General features: G+C 51.6%; 1 protein-coding gene across 1 annotated transcript in view; it reads left to right on the top strand.

The window, feature by feature from the left end:
* The window catches only part of B4GALT5 (beta-1,4-galactosyltransferase 5), a 39,577-nt gene extending 33,451 nt beyond the window's left edge, over nt 1-6,126 (top strand). Inside the window, exons 8-9 of the mRNA XM_049816701.1 lie at nt 421-522; nt 3,107-6,126. Of these exons, the coding sequence (XP_049672658.1) occupies nt 421-522; nt 3,107-3,254 (250 nt within the window). The 3' untranslated portion in view covers nt 3,255-6,126. The remainder of the gene's footprint in view (nt 1-420; nt 523-3,106) is intronic.
* Nucleotides 6,127-22,611: the final 16,485 nt, after the last annotated feature.

Below are 22,611 nucleotides of genomic sequence, written 5' to 3'. Positions count from 1 at the left end.
CACCTCTGCAGCCGGCGCTGGGCTTGCTGTGCCCATTTCACCCGGCTGGGGAAGAGCCAGCCTGGCTGTGGTGGCTTGGTAGAAACGGGGGCTGCTCCAGCCTTTGCAGGCAGTAGGTTGAAAGCAAACAGAGAAGTGCCGGTTGGGAGATTATTGGCTCTGTGTGCAGTATCGCGTGCTGCTGAGCTCAAACTGGTCTCGGCTGAGCTGAAGCCTTGAGGTGCCTAATGCTGTGTGACATGCCCAGAGCCCAGGCTGGAGTGGGTAGGTTTGCATAGCTTATCTGCTGGGTGGAAAGGCAAAGCTGCTGTCGGAGCCCCAAGCGCACTAACTGGGCAGCCCTCGCAAGTGCTGACAGCACAGCAAATGCAATGTTTGAAATCTTTTTTGTTTATTTTATTTCTTCCCTTTCTAATGCAGAGTGCAGTACGCAGGCTACTCAGTGACTCGACCAGAAGGAGACACAGGGAAATACAAATCAATTCCCCACCATCATCGGGGAGAAGTGCAGTTCCTAGGAAGGCAAGTAACTTTTTTAAGAATTCTAAAGCTCTTTACGAGTCTGTACCATGTACAAGGCTCCATGCAGCTTTCTGAGGGCAGTAACAGCCTTAACTCATGAAGGAAACTAACTGTGGGGAGATGGAGGCAGAGCGCTGCCTGAATTCCTCCATCCCTGTGTTTTATACCCTGCATCCCTATGACAAGGGGTCCTTGCTTTGTGGTTGTAGCTGCTTGGATGCCACCCGAAAGAGAGGGTTGTCAGTGCAGCAGGCTGGGGGCCTGTATTGTGTCTCCAGGGGGATGTTCCAAAAGGGGTGGCTAATGCCAGATGTCAGAGAAGCTTCTGTGTTTCTAGAAGAGCCTGATCTAAGTGTTGAAGGAGGCATTGCTCAGCCTGCAAAAGACAGCAGGGACTCTCCTGATGTGTGGCTGCTGAAGCATCAGGTATCCCTGGGAACACTAACAAAGTCCAGTAGCAACACCCTGGGTTTGCACTGTGAAGGCAGTTGCTGTTGCAAAAGCAATGTCCCCCTGCAGTGTTGTTCTTTGGTAGTGGGCAGTGTTGAGTGGTTTGAGTCGGAGAGTGACACTCGCACTGGTTTCGTCCTGGGATGGTATGTGCAAACAAGGAGATGGCAACAGCTCCGGCACACTTCCACCACTACAGCACTGAGATGGAGCAGCTCACCCCTCCCCATTCTTCTGTTCTTGCCTCTTGGTCCCAAATTAGGGTGAGTGTACAGAGCCCCTGAATTGAGGGTTTGCTCTCTTGTGAGACTTTGGAAGTCCATCAGGAGCAGTAACTGCCCTATACCTAAGGAGCACAAGTACTGCATGAACATTTTGTCTTTTTTTTTTTTTTTTCTCAAAAAGCTAAATTCTCCCTGGAGCTTTCCAGGAGGGCTCTGACCCCTTTGTCCAGGAGCCAGGGTCATGTCAGAGAGTACGAAGGTTGGTTGAATGCTTTTGCCTAGGGACCTTGGTGGAGTTTGAGTCCTCTGAAAACTATGCAACAGAGAACTGGAGAAATACCTTTTTCACAAACAACTGCAGGAATTAACACTTATAAGTGATGAGCTGCTGGACAGTGCAAGCTCTGTTCTGCAGAAGGGCTCCTGGCTGCTGCTGGCAGAAAAGGCAGTAAGGAGGGTTTATGTTGCAGATACCATTTGAGCTACCTGCTGGTCCTCTTTTTACAGAAGACTGATTTTTGGGGGAGTTTCCGTTTGAGGTTATGTCATCTTTAGCTCTAGCTTTCATTAACCTGCCAGACAGAATGCAGCCAGTAAGAGATGCTTCTTTTGTTCCATTCTTGGAAAAAAAGTTTGGTTTTGGCTTAAAAAGCCATATTTAGTTAAACCCTTGAAGTGTGGAAGGCTGGCAGTGCAGTGGGATTGAGCTCTTGTTCCTAATGCTTCCCTGGTCGTCTCCTGGCCCCAGCCAGGAGCCCTAGTTCACTGTCAGCAGGAGCTGTGGGTCGGTGCTGCGGGAGGGGGGATCTGCGTTGAAGATGGGCAAGGCAGTGGTTCACCCCAGTGAGGCTGGTACCCGTGCTGCTGAGCGCTCCTGCCTCCACTGCTGTGTCTGGAGCCTGACTCCAGCCTAGGCGAGGCTTAGCAATAGATTTGCTCTGTGTCCTGCCTCTGCTTCCCTCTGCTCTGCACTTACCCACAGGCAAGTACTAACTGCTGCTATCTGAAAGCCCTGCTGCTTCTCCCACCCAAGTAGGGAGCAGGGGGACCCAACACTTCTCACCGTGGAGAAGGAAAGTGTTTGTCAAGACTCTAAGTGTCCTGCCCATGTTCTGATGCTTTGACCTCTTTGAAACCAGCTTTGGCCCTTTTCTCTTTGCTCTCACCCAGCATCTTCCTCCCACCACGTCCCTTCCCTGGTGCTTTTTCTGTCCCCAGGTCTCGGCCCAGCTCCCACTTGCCCTGGTGCTGCCGGGCCCCCAGCACTGTGGTGCAGAAAGTCAGTGTCCTGTCCTGCTGAGATGTTTCTGCTTATTTCATTTTTTTCCCTCCCACCGTTACATGTTAGATCTTATCATGCTGCCCCTAAATTTGATTGAGGCTATTTTTGTGCACCAGCTGCCATTTCCTTCCCCAAACCATCATTTTTACAGTTCTACTTCCTTATCCCCCAGCCTTCGGACTAAAACCATTTAGTTCTGCTCTTTTTTGTGGTCTAGTTTCTTAAAAATGGAAAGGACCGCATCACCTATCATCTGCTTTTCTCTGGGATGTTTTGACTGGTGAGGGCTTGGCAGGAACCCCCGAGCGCAACCCCCTCCTGGGGATGGGTCTCGAGGGCTTCAGGCAGGAGTTACAGGTTGTTTTGACAGCTGAGTGCTTGCTGGTGGCACAGAGAGCATTTTGCTCTTCATCAGGTGATGGACTGTACTTTTCTAAAGTTTGGGATATTTACCAATATAGAATATAGAAAATGTGATGGTTATCTTTATTAAGGGTTCGGAAGTTCCTTGTTTTGTAGCGGCTGCTGGGACTCACCATTTTAAGGTGTTCTAGTAGCGTTGGGAGGACTTTGCAGAACTCTGTGGGATATGTGGAAGTGACTCTGGCCTCTGGTTCTCATTGCACAGGTATGCCTTGCTGAGGAAGTCGAAAGAAAGGCAAGCCCTGGACGGCCTCAATAACTTGAACTACTTTCCAAACGTCACGTATGACGCCTTGTATAAGAACATCACTGTTAACCTGACACCGGAGCTGGCTCTGGTGACCGAATATTAAGAGGAAAAAATAACTTTGCTCTGCCCTTCACCAAGAAAGCATCACGCTAGACTTTCTTTTCCAAGGGTTATCGAGGACAAGCAACACTTTGTCTAATGAAGGATCACAGTATTTTGGAGAATAAGGCTGAAAGTGCACGCACAAATTGCCCTAGCTGTACCAATCCAGCCCGATACTCGTGCAGTGAGCTCAGCAGTCTCTTTCTTTTTTCTGCCACTTGCTTTCTGGGTTTCAGGACAATGGTTCGACCTGCTGCTCTTGTCTCCACATTCCTCCTCCAGCAATCTCTGGCACTGGGACTCGCCTCGGATGTGCTTTCTCCTCTGGGAAGCAGCTCAGCTGAGGGACTCTGGCTTCTCGACGGTGAACGTCGGGAGCGATTCAGTCGGCAACTGCCCTGGTGGGAGATCAAATGACTTCTGATACCGTTCTTCTATGTCTGTGCAGTTTTTTAAATGACCTGCTTGAAGTATATACAACAGATTCGCTTCTTAAAGAAGTGTAAGTGTAAATATGCTGTGTAAATTGCCCCTTTTTATTTTTCTCCTATGGCTCAAATCCAAGCTAGACGTTTACATACAGTCACTCATTCTAGTCCTGAATTCTGTAAACACTTGTGTGTGCATCACTGTACTTGTGCAAGGTGTTCCCTTTTAAGCCAGTGAGACTGCTTGCATGACTTAAGCTGTGCATATGCAGAAATGTCTGTGGGACAGGGCCCTGAACTTTCCAGTGTAGTGGTTGAGAAATACAGCTGTATCATCGCTCATTCCAGGAACCACGGGGATGGCTTTTTCCAGGGAGAGTGAGGAAATGGGAATATTTATGAAAAAACTCCCCTTTCTGTCACTTTTGCAACATGGTGTGCAAATGAATCCAAAAGCCATATGAAATAAAATCCCTTTCCTGTTGCTCTCTATCCCACTGATGACAAGCATGAGCTTGGCGGATTGCTCAAGAGCTCGCATCAGTCCTGCCCACGTGCTGCCCTTGGGATGGGGCAGCTGGCCGCACCGAGCCCGCCCTGGACCGGCAGCACCCTGCCATCACTCCTATGATGTGATGGTACAGTTTGGGAGGTTGTTTTAGTTGTATTTATTGTGTAAATCTAGCAGCACACTGAAGTGTTGTCAGAGCCAGGTAGTGCACTTCGTTATCACCGTTGGCCCTTGGCAGCACTTGCGCAGGCACAGCTGGTGGGGCAGGTTGTCACAGGTTAGTGAGAGAAATGAAGGACGCATGTATCAAGCTCATGAAAACAGGAGGACTGGGAACCAGAGAGCTTGGTCCAACACCCCATCCAAACTGGAGTGCCCCTTCCCCACAGCTGCTGTGGGCAGGCTGGGCACTGGGCTCTCCTCCCCACCGACACTCAATCCAGTCCTTACGCAGCACCAACACAGTCACTTTTACTGGACCTCTCCAACTTCAAAGTAAATACATTGGGGGTTGCTTTTTAATTTGTATTTATACATAACAATGGTGGGTACTTAACCTCTGAAGTACTTTAACTTTCTTTTTATTGCGTTGTTTGCCTTCAGTTTCCTTAACTTCTCATGGTTTACATTGTTTTCTTGGTTCCGTGGACATATGATCCCCATACACATCTGTTGTGGGTGTGACTGCCCAGGGCATTCCTAACCAGTATCCAGAAAACGTTAGTTTAGAAAACACGAGTTCTTGTGTAGATCTTATCAGCCGGTATGAGAGGACAGCGAGCCTGCCCTTGAAAAGCGCTGATAAGTTTGTAACTTAGGTTTAAAGTCGTTGAACTTACATGTGCTTTAAACTCGCTTCCCAAGAGGATTCAACGGAGTTATTTATAGGCAGAGGTGAGGATTTGCTTTTTACGGCGCATATAGCAATAAAGACTTTTGCTTCTGAATCTCGATCTCTAATTCATGTGGACCCTTTTCAGATGCTGAACCTGTGTTGCCCTGCCCCTCTTTTCTTTCATCTTGAGACCTTGCTAGAAATCTGTCTTTGTTTAATGGTGCTTCATACAAGGAATGTATTTCAACTAGTCCAAGTTCACTACCCCAGGAATCATGCATGTGTGTGTGAGTAGGTGTTAAACTACCTTAGTCAGGATCCTCAGCCTTCAATGTGTACCTGACACCCATCGCACCTTGTGTTGAACAAAAAGTCATTACCTCTGTTCAGAAATGCACTCTATGGTTGGCACAAAAGGGTCCACGCCTCCCCCCCCTCCCTGCAGCACCCCTCTTCATAGTTCCTTTGTTCTAATCACGTTGAAATTTTGTTCCCTTTTTAAAATGTGGAATATCTGAAAATGTGCACTGTTAATCTTAGCAGCTATGTCAAATACTGTATAGTAAATGTAACTGTTAAAAACATACTGTCAAGCGCATGTGCTGTTATGGTGTAAAAATTCTCATATTAAGGAGAACCTGTACATATTTTGGCAGCTGAAATTCAACAAGGCCACTTGTTCGCCCCTTCCGTGTCAACACCGTTGGTCCGCCCCGCTGGAGGGCAGGTCCTGTTTGATGCTGATTTTTTTAAATGCAAAACTATTTATTGACAGTTAATTATCTGTAAAGCTCTGCTTCTCTAAGGGAGGTACTGTCTGAGCAACAGCCAAGTGCTTTGGGTTGCTCACCATCAGAAGTGGCTTTAAACTTTAAAGTAGATTTCCATCATCATGGCTTTTGAGCTTACTGTTATGTTTTTAAGAGGTGCCAGGGGGACATTTTTGCACTGAAGACTAGTGTTTTAAAACACACACACACTTCTCAGCAAAGCAATCCTTTGTGTCATTACATTTATTTACCCATGTGTTTGTACATTTTTGTATTTGTTAATTTATGAATGATTTTTTCAGTAAAAAATACATATTCAAGAACAAAGACTGCAGTGGTTGCTTTTTTTTATGAGGTTGGCATGTGCTTTTTTTTTAATAGGAGGCGAGATCTGTAAGCCCAGAGCGGTAAGTGCTTATGAGAGTTAATGAGTGGCGAAGGGTGAGCCCTGAATGCTGAAGGCCGATTAGAAATTTCTCATTAGGGCTGGCCAGAAGTAAATTGTGTAGGATAGGGATGCTCCCTAAGCTTTTACTACTGTGTATATGCTAAAGCCTTTTTTCCAAGCATCTGCTTCAGTGTAGTACTGATAGAGGGGCTGGCTGCTTTTGGGCAGGTGGGTTTAGGAAGATGCTTGGCTGAAGCTGGTGCAGGGCTTGGAAATGATGGTGATGAGGGTTAGTAATTAGATTTTTTTTCTTTGATCAACAAACCCAGGCAGACAGACAAGCTTTCTTGCAGCAGCTTTAAAATATCTTCCATGCAGCATACAGGCATGCTAGAATAAATAGCTGGCAGCCCTGGGTTGTTCCAGGCCTTGCCTTTATTTAGCTCTCCATCTTCTGGGAAGCTTCCTCCCACCCACGGTGTTCGGCTGGAGCCTGCAGGGTGGCAGGCTCCTTCCAGCTGCTGCCACCCACCCGGGGATGACGGCCTTGCATCCCCCGGGGCTTGCAGGAGCAAGGGTGGGAGCCTCTCGCTTCGGTGGTGCTCTAGTGGGAGTCCCTGACCTCGGTTTGGGGGGATCCCTACGGCTGTGTTCCCCCATGGGTTGCCCAGCTGTAAGGGTGTCATTGCCTGCATCACGCCTGCCGGGGCTGGGCTGGGCAGGGGCTGGAGGAGATGGATGCACATGTAGAAATTTGGGGTTGCCTTTACACAGGAAAAATGAGAAGGGCAGGGAAGCCTCCAGCCAGTGTCCCGGGTGTGCGCATGGGTCTCCTTCACCGGAGCCAGCTGCAAAAAGAAGAGCTGGGAGCAAACCCCCTCTTGCGTGGGCTGTGCCGGCAGGGTGCCAAGAGGAGCCCTGTCAGGGACTGGCATGGCAGTGCAGCTCCAGCACGGCCACTGCTGCAAACCAGTAGCTGTAGAGGGAGGCTTTCCTCTACAGCAGCCCACGCCTGCGGGGGAGAGCATTCCCTGCTCAGGCTGGGAAATAGCTCAGCCTTCTGTGCTTGCAAAATCCTCGAGCTTCTCTGTAGAGTGCATGAAAAACCCCCAACCATCAAAGCAGGGTGTTTTCTCCCACTTCTTCCCCCCTTTCATTTCCCTGTGGCACAATAAATCTGCCCAGGATGGCCTGGGCTGGCAGCTGTGGGGTATCCCTGCCTGCCCGGAGCAGCCCTGAGACCCTGCCCAGGGGGATGCTCTACTCAGGAGCTGGTGGAAAGACTGGACAGGAGGTTGGGGCTGTTCATACACGTCCTATTCACATGTATTTTTTTGGCACTGCCCAGCCCCAGTGGGCTGGGAGGTGTGAGCATGGGCACCGGCACGGGCTGGGGAGAGGCAGGGGCGCTGGTCCTGCGCTGCAATGACCACGAGGTGGAAGTGCAAGGCTAATGATGCTTTGCATCTACTCCTTTCCCTTTGGAACACCTGCTCTGCCTTTTCTGAACATCTGATAAATACCACAAAAAATGTAATGACTTTTTCCCCCAAATATTCATGCAGCATAACCTTTTCCTGCCAGATATGGCTCTTTATAGGGACCGGACCAGGGGTGGCTGTGCCCATGTAACTAAAGACAGGAGTATGAAAAGGTGTGGCCCCTCTTGTCAGGCAGGTGGAGATGAGTTACTCCAGCCGTACGTGAACGGGGCTGGTGAGTGCTGACAGCATCCGCCCTGGCAGGATGGGGCCAGGCTGTCTGCCCAGCAGCCCGTGGCACAGCTCTACTGCTGGCATGTGGCATTGGCGTGCCCCCCGGTATTAGCAGGGCTGCTGCGTGCGGTGATACGCTTGGGGAACCCTCAGTAGGGCTTCAGAGGCTCCTCCAGCACTAGGTAGCCGGTTTTAGGTTAAAAGTTTCTAGTTGCAGCAATTTCCCCCCCTCTTTAGGGTTACTAATTTCCTCCTGGGAGTGGGTGGGTTGAGAGGCACTGCTGTGAGTCACCAGCCATGCCAGAGCTTCCTGCTGACGTGCTGTGGCTCTCGGGTTGGCACCTCTGCCCCCGCAGGGGGAAAGGTGCTGACCCTCCGTGTGGCATGGCCAGAGGGTCCCGCTGGCCCCTGAGCCCGGGGTTTGCTGCTCCAGGCACAGTCCCCGTGGGAAGGGCAAGACGTCCCCGGATATTTATTCTTCCCTCGGGCCAGCAGTGTGACAATATTGACTGTTATTTAAGAAGGGCTCTTGGTAGTCAAGAGGCGAGGTGAGGGGCGAGCAGAAGTGGTGGGTCATGGAGGATTAACCGCAGCTCTCGGGCAGCTGCCCTTAGTAAATCCTGCTGGAGAGGACTTTCCAAGAAACCCGTTTCCTCTGAAAGACTCTCCCAGGTACGCAGCCAAGGGCTGCCAGCAGCCCCCACTCCTCTCCCACAATCAGTACCAATAGTTTAGCCTTATGGCGATGTCTGCTGCGCTGCTGCCTGCCCTTAGCATCTCGTCTCCCACTGCCCCGGGTGCTCCCTCGCCAACTGGCCACCTTGCCTGTGCCCACCCGGCGCCCTGCTGTGCCCCGCAGCAGCAGCCACCACGGCAAGGTCCCTCAGTGACATCCCTCCAGGGATTTCGGGCACCCCCCGGGCTGTGCCAGCCCCCTCCTTTGCTCCCCGAGGAGAGAAGAGAGACCCCAGCCCCGGGTAGTGCCCTCGGGTTCGGAGGGAGTCAGGCCAGGGCTCGGTAACGTTCGCCTGGGCTTGCAGGCTGCGCTGTCTGGGGAGCGATGAGCAGGGCCACGGGCACTGGTCCGTATCAATGGCTCCCAGGCTCTCCAGTACTGCTGACAGCGCTGTGTGCCTGCCAAATTGCTTTTGGATAAGAAAACGGCAAAAAGAGGAAAAACCCAGTAATTCACCCGGCGTCACCTGGGTGAAGCAAGAGCAAACACTCCGCTGTGAGCGGCAGGCACTCGGGCTGGTCCTTTACCCCCATGGACACAGCAGATGCCACCCCCTCCGGTGCTGGTGGGGACACAGGATGAGTGGGTGGGTGGTGGGGCCACAGTGTCCGGGCCAAACAGGCAGAGCTGCTCAGCCAGGGAGAACTATGGGATGCCTGGACATCCAGTTGAGAAATCGGTGCCTTAAGCGCCGTCTCGAGCCACAGGGATGGCAGGCAGCAGGGCAGTTTCCAAAGGCCATGAGTGCGGTGGCACGTTCGGGACTCTCTTGCACAATCACCCGCATCACTGGGACTGCCTGCTCACCGGTGCGGCAGGTTCCCAGCGAACAGGAATGCTCTCCTCCACCAAAAAACTGCGAGTCACCTTGCAATAAGTGCCTTGCTCTGGGGTCAACGTGAGTGGCGATGGTGCCTCGTGACCTACTGGTGGGACCAGGCAAACCCTCCCTCCGCCCTTGCTCTGCCCTGGGAGGTGTCAGGGATGGGCAGTGCCTCCCCGGGAGTGTCAGAGGAAAACCGATGGCCTCGGTACAGTCGGTGCAGCCACATCTCGGCCCTGCTGCAATCTGCACTTGCTCAGGAGACAGGCTGGGGACCCGGGGGGGGGGGGGGGGGGGGGGGGGGGGGTGACGCAGCCAACCTTGTGCTGCCCAGGAATCACTCCCAGGCACCCAGGCTCCCTCCTCCCCACTCTCACGCTGGCGCTCCTGCCCCTCTGATTGTATTAAAACAGCTAATCATGTTATTATCGGGGCAATGGCCTGGGATCCATCACAGAGCACGTGTATGGGGGCTTTGATACCAATAACTGTCTCCAGCACATGGCTGAGACCTAATCCCTGAGCCTGAGCAGAGACCTTCTTTTGACAAAGCAAATTCATTCATAATTCAGAGCTGCTTCTGTAGCTGGAAACTTTTCGTAGGTGACTGAAGGGTCTGGAGATGCCACAGCCCCCGGCAGCCAGCCCCAGGGCAGAGGGGGGACGGACAACCTCCGTTGGGGTTCGGAGCCCATTTAGAGGGGGGTCAAACGAGCCGGGGTCGGGGTTTACAGCAGCTCAACGGCCAGTAATTCTGTCTGGCACTAGGCACGGGTGGAGCTCGGAGCTCTCTGGCTGGGAGGAGCGGCGGGGGGGTTACTTGAACACGGGTCAGCTTTCTTGCCTGAGTCCCTGCCAAGCTGCTCTCCCCGCTTCCCAGCCAGAGGCGTTCATTACCAGTGAAAGCAACCACGTATTCTGCAGAAGGGGGCTGCGCGTCCAGCTATGGAGCACGCAGAGGGTGGCAGCATCGGCCGCCCTCCAGGCCAAGCCTCCGTTACTCAGACGACCTGGTACCCTGGGATGAGGTAAAAAGGAATAGCTGCAGAGATGATGATGATGATGATGATGAGGAGGAGGAGGAGGAGGAGGAGGAGGAGGAGGAGGAGGAGGAGAAGGAGGAGGAGGAGGAGAGCAGCCCCCAAGCCCCCTTGTCCAGCTGCAGCCCCTCCCGGCTGCCAGCGACAGGAGCTTCTTTCAACAGGCTGCAAATGAGGCAGGTGCTCCAGGGCAACCCAAAATAGGTGCTGAGCACCGGTGGGGAGAGCAACTAGTGCTTCCACCTCGATGAGGAGCTGTGCCCACAGGTCCCACCCTGGCCCAGTGGGGAGCTGGGCGATGGGCCACAGCCTGACCTTGTCCCCCTCGCCCTGGGCCAGCCGCTCTGGGGCAGGATCCTGATGGGGCTGAGGGCATCGGGGGCGGGGGGGGGGGGGTCCGAGCCCCCAGGGTTGCCCCGAGATGCTCTGTCAGCCCCCCCCGACCCGCTCCTGGGACCCCACAGCTGAACTGCCGGGAGGGGGTCGGGCCCCGGGAGGAGGGGAGAGCCCCAGCCCCTCCGCTCCGAGCTGGGAGCACGGCGGGGTCCGAGCCGCCGTCAGGGACCGGGGGGACGCTCCGGCGGGGCGGGGCCGGGGCGGGGCCGGGGCGGGGCCGGGGCGGGGCCGGGGCGGGCGTTGGGTGGCTCAGCGCGGTCCCAAAGCCCCACCTGGCGGCGGCCGGCGGCAGGGAGCGAGCCCGGCCCCGGGGACAGCCCCAACCCACGTCCCCTCTCCTCCTTAGGCCGGCGGCACCCACGCGTGTTGCGACACCCACGCGTGGTTCGCCACCGACACGCGGGAGAAAAGCCGGGCGGCAGGCCACCCCGTGTCAGGCCTCGTAGGGTCCTTTTCCTTGAAGCTCCAGGAGCAAGGTTGACTTCAGCTTCACCCCCCTCCGTCTCCCGGTTTATCCACAGGAGCCGTGTCCGGTGCCGTCCCCGCGGGGCTGGCTGCCACGGGGGGGGGAGGTCGTGTCGAGGCTTTGCCGGTCCCGGTGGCACCGGGCTGGAGCTACGTGGTGGGAAAGAGTGAGCTTGAACGGAGAAAAGCAGAGAAAGCCCGTGGAAAAAGGCGTTCGGAGGTGTGAGGGGATGGGACGGGGCTCCGGGCAGCCTGGGGAAAGGGAAATGACGGGAGAGGAAGGTGCCGCGGGGTATTTTTCCCGTTCCCAGGAGCAAAAGCTTTCAACTCGGCATCCCCAACGTTTGCTGATTAGGGCAATGATGCGAGGTGGACAAAATAAAAAATAGCTTAGGGAAAAACTGGGTCCGTTTCCTGCAAGAGGGGGAGAAATCCCAGGTTTTCAGGGATATTTAAAAATGCAGAGTGAAGGCCAAGTGTGAGTCTCAAAGTGCCCGAGGAAGCTGAGCCGCCGATGGGTAAGCAGCTGTTGGCTTTTGGCTCCTTGGCACGAGATAAAGTCTGGCCTTGAAGATGCTCCTGGACATCCTTGTGATACTTTCCTGATTTCTCTGGGTGAGTTATTCCTGCTCTTGCAGCTGTCGCTACCAAGAAGAAATCATTGTAACTGTTTTTCAGTTGCTTAGTTGCTTCCTTATATGTTGCGCCTAGCCATGGGAATGTCCAGTAAGGATCTCCCTTTCCACTGCCCCTCCACTGAGCAGAACTGGTGGATCTGCTGTAGATTTTCTTTTCCCGTGACCAAAACCAGGGAAAGTTCTGAGCTGAAGAGAAACATTTGTCCTCAAATTCAGATATGATGTTTCATGTTCATGCTATTTTACCCTTCTGTTTAATCCTTTTCTCTATTAATATTTATCAACATAATATTTTTCTTCTTTTAAACAATGTCAAAGCTTTGCTTTAAAGAAAAAACAAAATTAGAATTTTTTTTTTAAAGCTTGGACATTTTTCAGCTCCCCCTTTCTTCCTTCTCTGCCTGTTTTGGCTCAAACTGCAGTCTGATTTTGATGAAATACATTATTCTGTACATCAGATAAATGTGCCTAGCTCTAATGCTGTCAGCCTCATGAAACGGAGAGCTGTCTTTGTCATGCCAGGAGTTGGACACAGGGAGGTGAAGCCAATTCTCCTTCACAGGGATGGGCTTAGAAACCCAAGTGCTCTCATGAGCACTTTTGTGCTAAGGCACCTCTCCCAGCATCCCTGCTCTCTCGCTGGGGCTCAGTGGGGCTGGATCCCCCTGACCTGTTCATCACACCAGCCTTTCGCAGCCGCCTGCCTTTGTGTCCTTTCCTCTGCTGCTGGCATGGGAGTGCTCCGTCCTCTGAAGTTTTGGGGAGTGCAGCATCCTCCTGCACGCCTCCAGGAATCGCCGTGGCACTCCTGGGCCTCAGCCCTCCCACCAGAGATCTGGCCAAGCCAATGTTCCCTGTGCTCTGACGCTTTGTTTGGATAAACCATTTGGCTTTTGGAGGGAGAGAGTGGGGAGCTGGGCCCTCCGCAGCCATATGGGCTCTGCGGAGGGTGCGAGCTGTGTTTGTGACAGTCCAGCTGCCTGTCTGCACAGGATGAGGTTGGGATGTGAGTTGGGACAATTTGGGAAGGTGTTTGGAAAAGGAGACAGGTGTTTCTGCACATCCCATGAGTCTATCTTGAGAGTTTTTTCCCCTGTGAGAAGTTCACAAGGAATAAAGTGTCTCTTGGAAAGCCATGGTGCCTTGAAGGCTTAACTTGCACATCCCTGCTCCTAAGCCCTGTGCAAGCTGGTGGCAGCGGCTGCTCCCCTGGAAGCATCTCCTGCCCTGGCTCCAGGAGCACTGAGTCCCACCAGGTGCAATTTAGGATGCGGTGAATTTTTAAACCCGATGCTGGACTCCTTTCAAGTTCTGTCTCCTCTTGAGACACTGCAGTTCATGTTTTTCTTAAGTATACACGAATATCACAAAGTCTGACAGTGGTTTATGTTGGCGGATTCCCGCTGCCCTCGTGTATCTATCTTGTGTAAGTTGGATGATGTAAATCAGTTCTTTGGGTTTTTCATGTTCTTATTTGGTAAACTTAGGTTCATGTTTTGGGAAACTCACCCCAGTCCTCTAGCATGGTCTGTGGGCATAAATCTACTTTGAATTAATGCTCATTGCCAACATTTTTCAAACTAGATACTGAATGAGAGAGGTTTTTAGTTAATATAAACCAGAGTAAATTTATGATGACAAAATATTGCTAGATGTGTCAGGGAAAAGACAACCTGCTGAAATGTTTGACTGAAGTAAAGCTAAAAACTGTAATGTTGCTCTTTGGTGGATTCCCAAAGCCCCGCTCCAGCAGGGTGGGGAGGTTGCTCATCACCAGCTGCCTTCGTGAGCTCCTGGTTGTTTTCCAGGAGGAGGGTGGAGATTGATGTTTTCAAACAGCCTTTGGCAATGAGTCATATGTAGGGCCCTTCTGAAACTCAGATGGTCTGTTTTGGTCTGGTTGGGGTTTTGGGTTTTTTGTTGTGGGTTTTTTTGGGGTTTTTTTTGCTTTAAAATATCTTCAGTGCAAAGTGCAGGTATGGATATTTTGCTTGAGAAGAATCTAAAAGTGCAGGGCCCTAAGCATGATGCTGTACTTAGACTAGAGACTTCCCACACTTTACTAATGCAAACGGTGATAGCTGTGGCTGGGGCGGGCTGTGAGGACTGCAGCACCAGCCAGGAGAACCTTCAGGGTCTGCAGCGCCCATCAGCGAATGGCTTGGCCTTGTGAGCTGAAGGTTGCTGAAACTTTTCTCTCCCCTGACACTTGGTGGTTAAACTCACTGAGAGGTTTTGTGGCCTGAGAGGCTGGAGACCCAGCTGCTGCTCAGAAACCCCTGGGTCCAGACCTCTGCTCCAGAGCATCTGTCCGTGCCCCAGCACTGCGTGGCTCGGCCGTTGTGCCTGGGAAGGCAGCTCGTGCTCTACAAAAATGTCTTCTAGTACCAACAACCTGTTTACACATGGGTATCAGACTTCCTTGTGTCTTCAGTCCAAAGTAACTTTGGCTAGGTTGGGAACACAGGGAAATGCACAGCAAAGGGTTTCTATGGTCCTTGCTCTCCTCACCCTTGCTTGGGGAGTTACTCTGTGAAAGCTATGGCAGCCTCGTTAGCTGACAGCATACTGTGTCTTCCTCTCCCTTTCCCTAGGGGAGAGAGAAGATGGCAACATACCTGCCTGGTTTTTCTCAGTTCTCTGCCCGAGGCAGTTGTGGGGCTGCGTGTGTATGGAGCAGGGAGAGATTTATTTGATTGGGTAGGATATAACAAGATACCAGTGTTAGAAGTTGCCCTTCTTGATTGCGAAAGCAGCCTACAGCTGAAGTCATGATGCTGATACTGATGTGCCAGGATCACTTGCTGCAGGCAGGTCACTCCTCTGTGCCCTCGCTCCCATTTCTGTGCCTTCTGCTGGGGCTGCCAGGGCTCTGTCCCACCATGGGGTCGTCAGCTCTGCTGCAGTGAGCTGAGTTCGGCATCAGGCTCTTGTGGGAGGCTCTCCTCCCTGCCGGGCATGTGTAGGAATGGAGGGTCCAAGACCTGCTGAGAAATGTGCTCAGGGATTAAACAGCAACCTCTGTTCAGGCTGGTACAGCCATGGCCGTGTGCACGGTTTCAACACAGGATATGAACGGAAAGGAGGAACCTCAAGCGATCAGGTGAAAAACATGTCTCTTGGGAGAAAAAATTGTAAATGTCTATCAAAATACTTTTTCAAAACTCTCAATACTTGCACATAAGAGCCAAATGAGAGTTTACTCTCTAAATCAGTGCTGCTCTGAGAGGATCAATAGCACTCGAGTAGATTCATACTTCCAGGGCTTGAATTTAAATAGTTAAATCCCCATCCCTACAATGCGAGTTTTCTTCCTTGCTTGCCAGCTGTTGGATCTTGTATTATTGTCTGTTTGACAAGCACTTATGAAATAAAGACATTAATAAGTAACAGAAACAACAACTTTTCCTTCTTTGCAACAACACTGCTATGAGCATGGAGCAGAGCTCCTCAGGAAAGGCTGTAAGTGCCTGCAGGAGGCTGTACGTGCTCTAAGGAGCAGCTCAGAGTTTCCAGTGTCAGGTTTCCATTCAGAATAATCTAACCCGTTTCTTATCCAAACACGTACCCAGAAGAGTGATGGCAGAGCTGGACTTTTATATTTATTGTTTTAAGGGGAAGGTGTGCTCCCCCTCAAACCCTTATTCAGGGCAACCACTTTAGAGTGAGGTCCAGCCTTTGCTGCGTGTCCCTGTTCAGCACGGCTGCTTCCACTGCTTTTAAGGGATTTCTGCAGTGTATTGAAAGATGACCGGGATCAAATCGTTGGCAGCTTCTGTTGTAGTTTAGGTATTTGTGGGCTGAATCTCTGCACCAGACCGAAAATGATTCGGATAAGGCAGGGTGGCACTGGGGTGAGTTGAGTTCTGTCTCTGACACTGTGACCCTGGTTACAGTCCAAGCCTCTGCGTGAGGTCCTGAGCCAGCTCCCTCTGAGGTTGGTGTGATGCACCGTGATACACTTGGACCATCCCGGGGAGAGAGGTCTGGAGCGAAGGCTGGGGGTTAGCTGCCAAAGCACCGAAGCAGTAGTTGCTGCATAGATCTGGGCACAGCAGTGTCTCAGCCGTGCAGTTAAACTACAGGATACTGGAGAAAGGCAAAAAGCTGGTGCGAGGCTGGCAGGACTGTCCCGGCGAAGGGGAGAGTGTCCTCAAGCTTGTAACAGGCATAACTCAGCTAAGAGTGAGTTACAAACCTGAAAGGCCCGAGTTAGAGGCTTGATTTTTTTTATATATATTTTTTTTTTTCATCCTCCTCAGGCATAGAAGTGCCTTGCCAGGGGCTGAGCAGCTTTTCATGGAGCACGGAGCCAGCTCCTTTCGTTGCGGGATGCTGTGGGGAGTGGGCACCGAGCAGAGGCCACTCACCTGTCTGTGGGTTGGAGTGCTTAGCCTGAGCTCCATGGTGTACTGAGTTAATCGGGCTAAACTGTGCCGTACAGCTCTGGAAACCGCCTGTGTAAACCCTGTGGCTTTGTGTGCCAAGGAGGATGCAAAATTGCTTCCTTGGATGCTAGCGAGTTGGTGTGAAAAGTTCAGAGGACTGGGTCTGGTCACACAAGCGGTGTGGGGTTGCTCGTTTCCACGCGGCGCTTCCACCCTGCAGCCTTGTCAGCAGAAATGCTGATCTCTGCCTGGAAAAGGTGTGCTGGGCCAGCCAAACCTTTCAGCAGCACCACAGCTCCCTCCACCCCAATCGCCATCAAGTCAAGCCTGTAGTGGTCTCTCTCCCACCCAGAAGTCATTCCTCTTTGAAACTGAAATGTGCAAGTCATTCCCTCGTGGGAACTGAAACACGAATACGCTGGGGGTAGTGGGTTGGGCTGTATTCATCCCGCCATGATGGCCGTGCAACAGCAGATGCCAGTGATGCCATGTGCCAGCGATGCTCATCACTGCTTCTCTGTGGGGGGAGGAGAGACATTTGCTGGAAGTTTGGGGGAAGTTTTTGGTGTACTGTTTTTTTTTTTTAACCAGGGGTCCAAAAGCAAGGAGAAGTGAGAGACAAGAGAGCCACTGAATATCAAAATGCTGATGTATCAAATGAAGACATCCATAGAGTCAAGGCTTCACACCCCGCATTTAAAACAACACCAGCATCGATAATGTTGTCACTCTTCATCTCAGACAGAGCTGGGTACCTGACGCCGTCTGGCAATGATGGAGAAAAACTGCCGTGGTCCACCTTCCCAAGCTGAAGACCAGACACATCTCGGAGGAGTTCAGGGAAGTGGAGCAGGTTTTGATGCCGTGCCTGGTCCATGCTGACCACAGGTCAGTGCCAGGGCTGAAATGACCATACAGCTGCCCTCCTGCTCTCCCCCTTGGGCTGGGGCTGCAGGCAGATGGCCCAGCAGGATGCTGGAGATAACAACTCCTAAGTGGCTTTGCCCTTTCCCGGATGGGAGATGTGCACCAGCAAGGTCAGAGCAGAGCTGTGGCCCAGGGGTGACGAGGGAACCTCTGACCCCAGGCTCGGATGGGGAACACGGCTCTCGAATAGCACCGTTTGTGGGACTAGTGTGGTCTAACACTTGCAGATATTTTAAAAGTTAGCAGCTTTTCTAGGGCAGAGCAGCGTGCGGGTGAACTGGGAAGTCTCCCTTATTCCCGCTGGTGGGAATTTGCCTTGTCCCTCTTCTCCCTCTCTGCCCAGAGCTGGCCCTCTGCAGAGGAGCCGAGTGTGGCAATAGATGGCACTGCTGGGACGGGCTGGAGCCTCTGCCCGCTGTGCCAGGACCCGAAGGGCATCGCTCTGCCGGGGCTGCGTGGGGCCGGGCTCCTGGCGTGCATGGCCACATCAGTCCGGGCTTGGTGGCCCAGCTGCAGATACATAAATTGGGCAAATGTGGTGCAAAGCGGCTGCACCAAGACTTCGCATTCCTAGTCAAATTTCTGCTGCAGCAAGAGTTTATGTTCACACCTGAATCTCTGCTTCTGTTCCCACGCAGTTGAGAAAGAGGCTGCCAGCATCAAAGGGCATCTCTGGAAACTTCTGTCTGTGAAAAGCCGGAGCAGCAAAGCAGCCGGGAGCTGCCTGGAGGAGCTGGGAGCAGGAGGGGAGCTGCGGGGCAGAGCCACAGCTCTGGGCCATGCGGGTAGATCTGCTCGGCTGGGCAGAGGTGAATATGAGTCCTCTCTTGATGCTCGGTGCCACCAGGTTCAGCTGCAGCCTCTCCCCGAGCAGCCACTGCTCATCAGCACAGAATCTCATCTGCAAACCCCTCCTGCACTTTCACCTCCCTGCAGGCTGCAAATTCCCAGCAGAGCCGGTTATGGTCACCAGGCCATTTTAACCTAAATATTCCTTTCTTAATTTTCGTTGAAAAACTGTACTTTATGTGCTTTGAGGCAGGCTTATATCGCTTGATGCATACAAAACCCATGGGAGAGATCCTCATCTGCTGCGAGCCGTTGAAGGGGGTTGGGGCGAGAGCAGCCCCAGATCGGTGCACTGACCTGTGCGTCGCAGCAGACCATGCAAGTAAATGCTAGTTTCATGGTGCCGGACTCTCAAGACTCGGCAGCTTGGGGTCAAAATCCAGGGATTTCAAAATAACGAGTGTTGGGTGCTTTTGATTTACTTCCTGAGCAGTAGAGCTTTATTTTGGGCTGGAGTCTTTTGTGGAAGTTACTGTTCAGACCAGGGCTGAGGCGCTGCCCTTGCCTAGGCCAGATCCAGACCCCACAAACCAGCTGAGAAGTTCCCGTTGAGCCAGAGATCCGGAGAAGGAGGGAGAGGGCTGTTGCCTGCAGCGTCATTAGGAAGATGGCAATTAAACCCTTTGAAAACATCTGCGCTCTGGTTATCTGCCTTCATTATATCCCTAACTGCTGGGGAGAACCTGCTTTAAAACAGGCAGCGATGCAGAGTGATTCTGCATCGCATTGGCTCTCCAGCACTTTGTTCTTTTTTCAGTTTGACCTCAGCAAATGCATCTTCCCAGATGACTTTGTGCTGCACAGGGGACCAAAACACACTCTCATCACAAGACAGACTTCCTCGGCTCACTCACAGCCCCGGCAGTTTGCTGGGTGTAATCTACAGAAAGATGAAAGCGGCTTTATTCTTTCTAATGCATGACCAAGTCAGCTAGCTTCAAACATGAATGATTGAAGGCCCACGTGCATTTGTAAATGCCTACATTTTAATTAAAAAGCAACCCCCTCCTTGGAAATTCAGGCAGCTAAAGTGGCATTGTGCTTACCAAAAGAGAATGAATTATTTATATGATATGCTCTGCTCTTTAAATTACTTGGGTTTAATGTACTGCATAGGCACTCTGTATTGATACCAGCGCTATTTTGCTTCCACTTAATCATCACAATTTTATTTATTTATTTATTTATGAACAAGAACAAAAATACCCAATGCTGGCCTATCTGATACTTCGCTGCACCACTGACAGGCTGTGTTTCCTCCCAGTCTTATGTTTTTGCTGTAAAGGGGCTGTTTCACAGCCCGCTGTGGCACTTGGTGCAGCGTGTGACCGGGATGGTGGCGTTTGTCACCACGGCGGTGCTGACACCGATTGTGTCTCGCTCTCTGTGCTTTATGGGGGCTCTGTTGGTTCCAGTTCACCTACTCACCATTTTAATAACTCTGACTCCTCTCGGGTGTTTATTTTTAGGGTAATGTAGGCCCTGCGGTTTTTTGACTTCTCCTATTTCTCCTAAAGTATCCTGCAGCCGTGGCAGCAGTCCAAGGTGAATTAGAAAAAGTAGCTAGAAGGAGAGGACAATCTGCAAAGCTGATATGTGGACGTAGCCAGGGGATGCTGGATGACACGGCTGTTCTGAGCTGGTGCACCTCTTCTGCATATTTTGGTTACCAATATCCCTGAGCTTTTCTTCGCTAGAATTGAATTTACCAGAAAAGAAAACTTTTGGACAACTTAGGAGGCTGTGTTCAAGGGGACTGGGTGCCTCAAACAGAGGTGCTGCCCTGTGCCCGTGGTTTGCAGCCACTGCACAGTGTGCACGGTCACGTCGCTGCACACAGAGCTGGTGTGGGGTGCAAGGTAAAGAGGTTTGTACAACAGTTTTCAAGGGAAAAAGTCAGAGGTAAGAAACAACTGTGGGAGCATCAGCTCCGTTTTCCCTGCGGTGGCTGCGGAGGTCTCCCTCGGGTGCAGCTTGCCCCTTTCCTGGCTTATCTAACCCATAAATTGTCCTTTTTGTTTTACAGCTATCTGCCTGCACTTACTGCACAGTGTGAGCGCGTGGTGCTGCCAGGACCGCTCAGCCCTGGTTTCATGGCATCGCTGCACAGATTTAATGAGCATTTTTTGCCAGAGGCTTGTCCGGAGGAGGGGCAGTGCTGTGCCTGCTGAGCTGCCATCTCCCCCAGCTGGGTCACAGACCCTGGCTGCGTGTTGAGGGCAGTTTGGATCCGATTTTGATATAAAGCAGAAGGTTTTTGATAATGCTGGGTAGAAACAAACTTTGGGGCTTTGATTTAATTTCTTTTTCCTTCCCATTTGGAATTAGACTGCAAAGTTACCAAAGTTTTTTCAGAGAAGGTCAGTCACTACTTTCTTGTGATAATTTAAAAAGATTTCATTTCAATTTTGACACTCCCCCCGCCCCCTTTCATTTTCTCTCTGTTTCAACTATCAACTGTTGGGTTTTTTTACATTTGCAATTCAAATCAGTTGGGATTCAAGCTGCCCTTTTGCTTGGCAGCCTCCCCGTTGGGATTGCTGTGTCGGCGTTACTGTGGTACCACACCCCATTAGTAACTCCATACACCGTTCAGGTGCACAGGGATGCTGTGTGCAATCTCCTGACTTCTTTTTCACAGTCTCTGAGGAAGCAAAGGGGTTTTGACTCTTGGTAAGATGCAATGAGCTGCTGTTAATCCTGGAACAAGACTGTTTAGCAGAAGCAGCTTAGAGAACCAGGAACTGATGGGCTGCAGGAAAGGTGTTATTCCATTACAGCCATTTCTAAGTGCTGGGTCGTGTTTGATAGATTAATAACAGGTTTTGCTAGTTTAAGGTAAAAGGACATCGGCTGGGAGGAAATGGAGCAGAGAGACCTGTGAATGCTGCTGATGGGGACGCTGAGCTTCTAGGGACGTGTGGCCATGAAAAGGCAAGCTGAAAATTGCTGAGTGTGCAAAGTGAGGCGGTTCCAGGGGTGACACTGAAAACCTTAGCTGCCTTCTGAAATACCAGACCTAATTCCTGTCACTGCAATCAGTAAGGCTCTGACTGCTGTAAATGGCTGCTGAGGCGTGTGAAAGAGCAGTGTGTAATTGTAATGCACGTGTGAGGTTCTCATAGAAAAATCACAGCTGTGTATGGCAGGAAGGGACATGAATATGTACCCTAATCCATCCTCCTGTACCAAGCCAAGACCAATATGTCTGGACCATCCCTGAGAGATGCTTAAGCACCTTTTTCTTGAAAGTCTTAATGATGTCTCCACCCTCCAGCCTCCTTGGGCAATCTACTCCAAGGCTTTACTGTACTTCTGCTTTGCAAGTTTTTCCCGACAGACATTCTAATTCTCTCATCCTATTATTTTTTGTCTGATTCCCAGCAGATGGGAACCTTTTGTAAATGGAATACTGTTACCCCATCTCCCCTCTGCCTGCCTTTTTCATGAGTTTATTGACCCATTTCCCTCTGTCTCTCCTTAGAGACTGTTTTCTACATCTCTGGTCACTCCTATTGCTCTCCTCTGGGCTCTCGCCGGTTGGGGCCTGTCTTTCTTGATGAACAGTGCCCAAACTTGGATGCAGGATTCCGGTTGAGGCTTTACTAACGGGGAAGGGAAGGTTTACTTCATGTGTCTCACATACAGCTTTTCTGTTTATGAATTCCAGCCTGATAGCTGCAAAAAAAAGCAAACAATGTCCTGGTGGCCCTCGAGATTTGGGCACGGTGGAGATGAGGACCATATAAGTACATGGATGGATGCATGGATGAAATGCAGACGCTCACCAGTCAGACAAAAGAAACCGAGCTTGGGGAAGTGGCGCTGCAAGGGACAGACGGCTCCTAGCGTATGTGCGAGCCTCAGGTCTGCCCTGGTGAGGGCCAGCAGTGCGTGTGGAAGGAGGGGATCATTCCCATCCCACCGGGACGGACCCTGTGTTCACCTGGCCCACATCAGGAGCCCTGCGGTGGTTCCCCCTGGGGACACACCAAGGGGGTTTCATCACGCTGGTGGCTCCCAGCCCCTGGGGGCTCCATGAGCTGAGAGGGTCTGAGCCTTTCTGCTGCTAGACTTGGCTTTCAGTGCTTGTATCTGTAGGCATATTTATTTAAGCTGTTCTTCTCATTTGCTTTTCACTTCTGGAGGAAAAAGCTTTCTGTGAAAAGATGAGTTGCACATTTTTTTTCCCTCCCCTTCAGCCCAAGTGTTAGGCAGGAGGCTGGTGAGTGATGCGAAGTTGGGCTCTGCAGAGGATGGTGGGGAGGCGTTCGGAGGAGCCCGCGGTGGTGGCTGGAATTCCTGTTGCCATAACAACCCGATGCAGGCCTTAAATATAGAACCGGTTTTACCCCATAGCCCCCCTCTGTCCTTTCCTCTGTAACACAAGAGCAAACAGGCTTTGCTTCCTTCTTGCTGCAACCTGTCAAAGTGTGAAAAGTCAGAAAT

This window comes from Accipiter gentilis, chromosome 14, assembly GCF_929443795.1.
Source record: "Accipiter gentilis chromosome 14, bAccGen1.1, whole genome shotgun sequence".
NCBI classification, from domain to species: domain Eukaryota; kingdom Metazoa; phylum Chordata; class Aves; order Accipitriformes; family Accipitridae; genus Astur; species Astur gentilis.
This window is presented reverse-complemented; position numbering and strand designations above follow the sequence as displayed.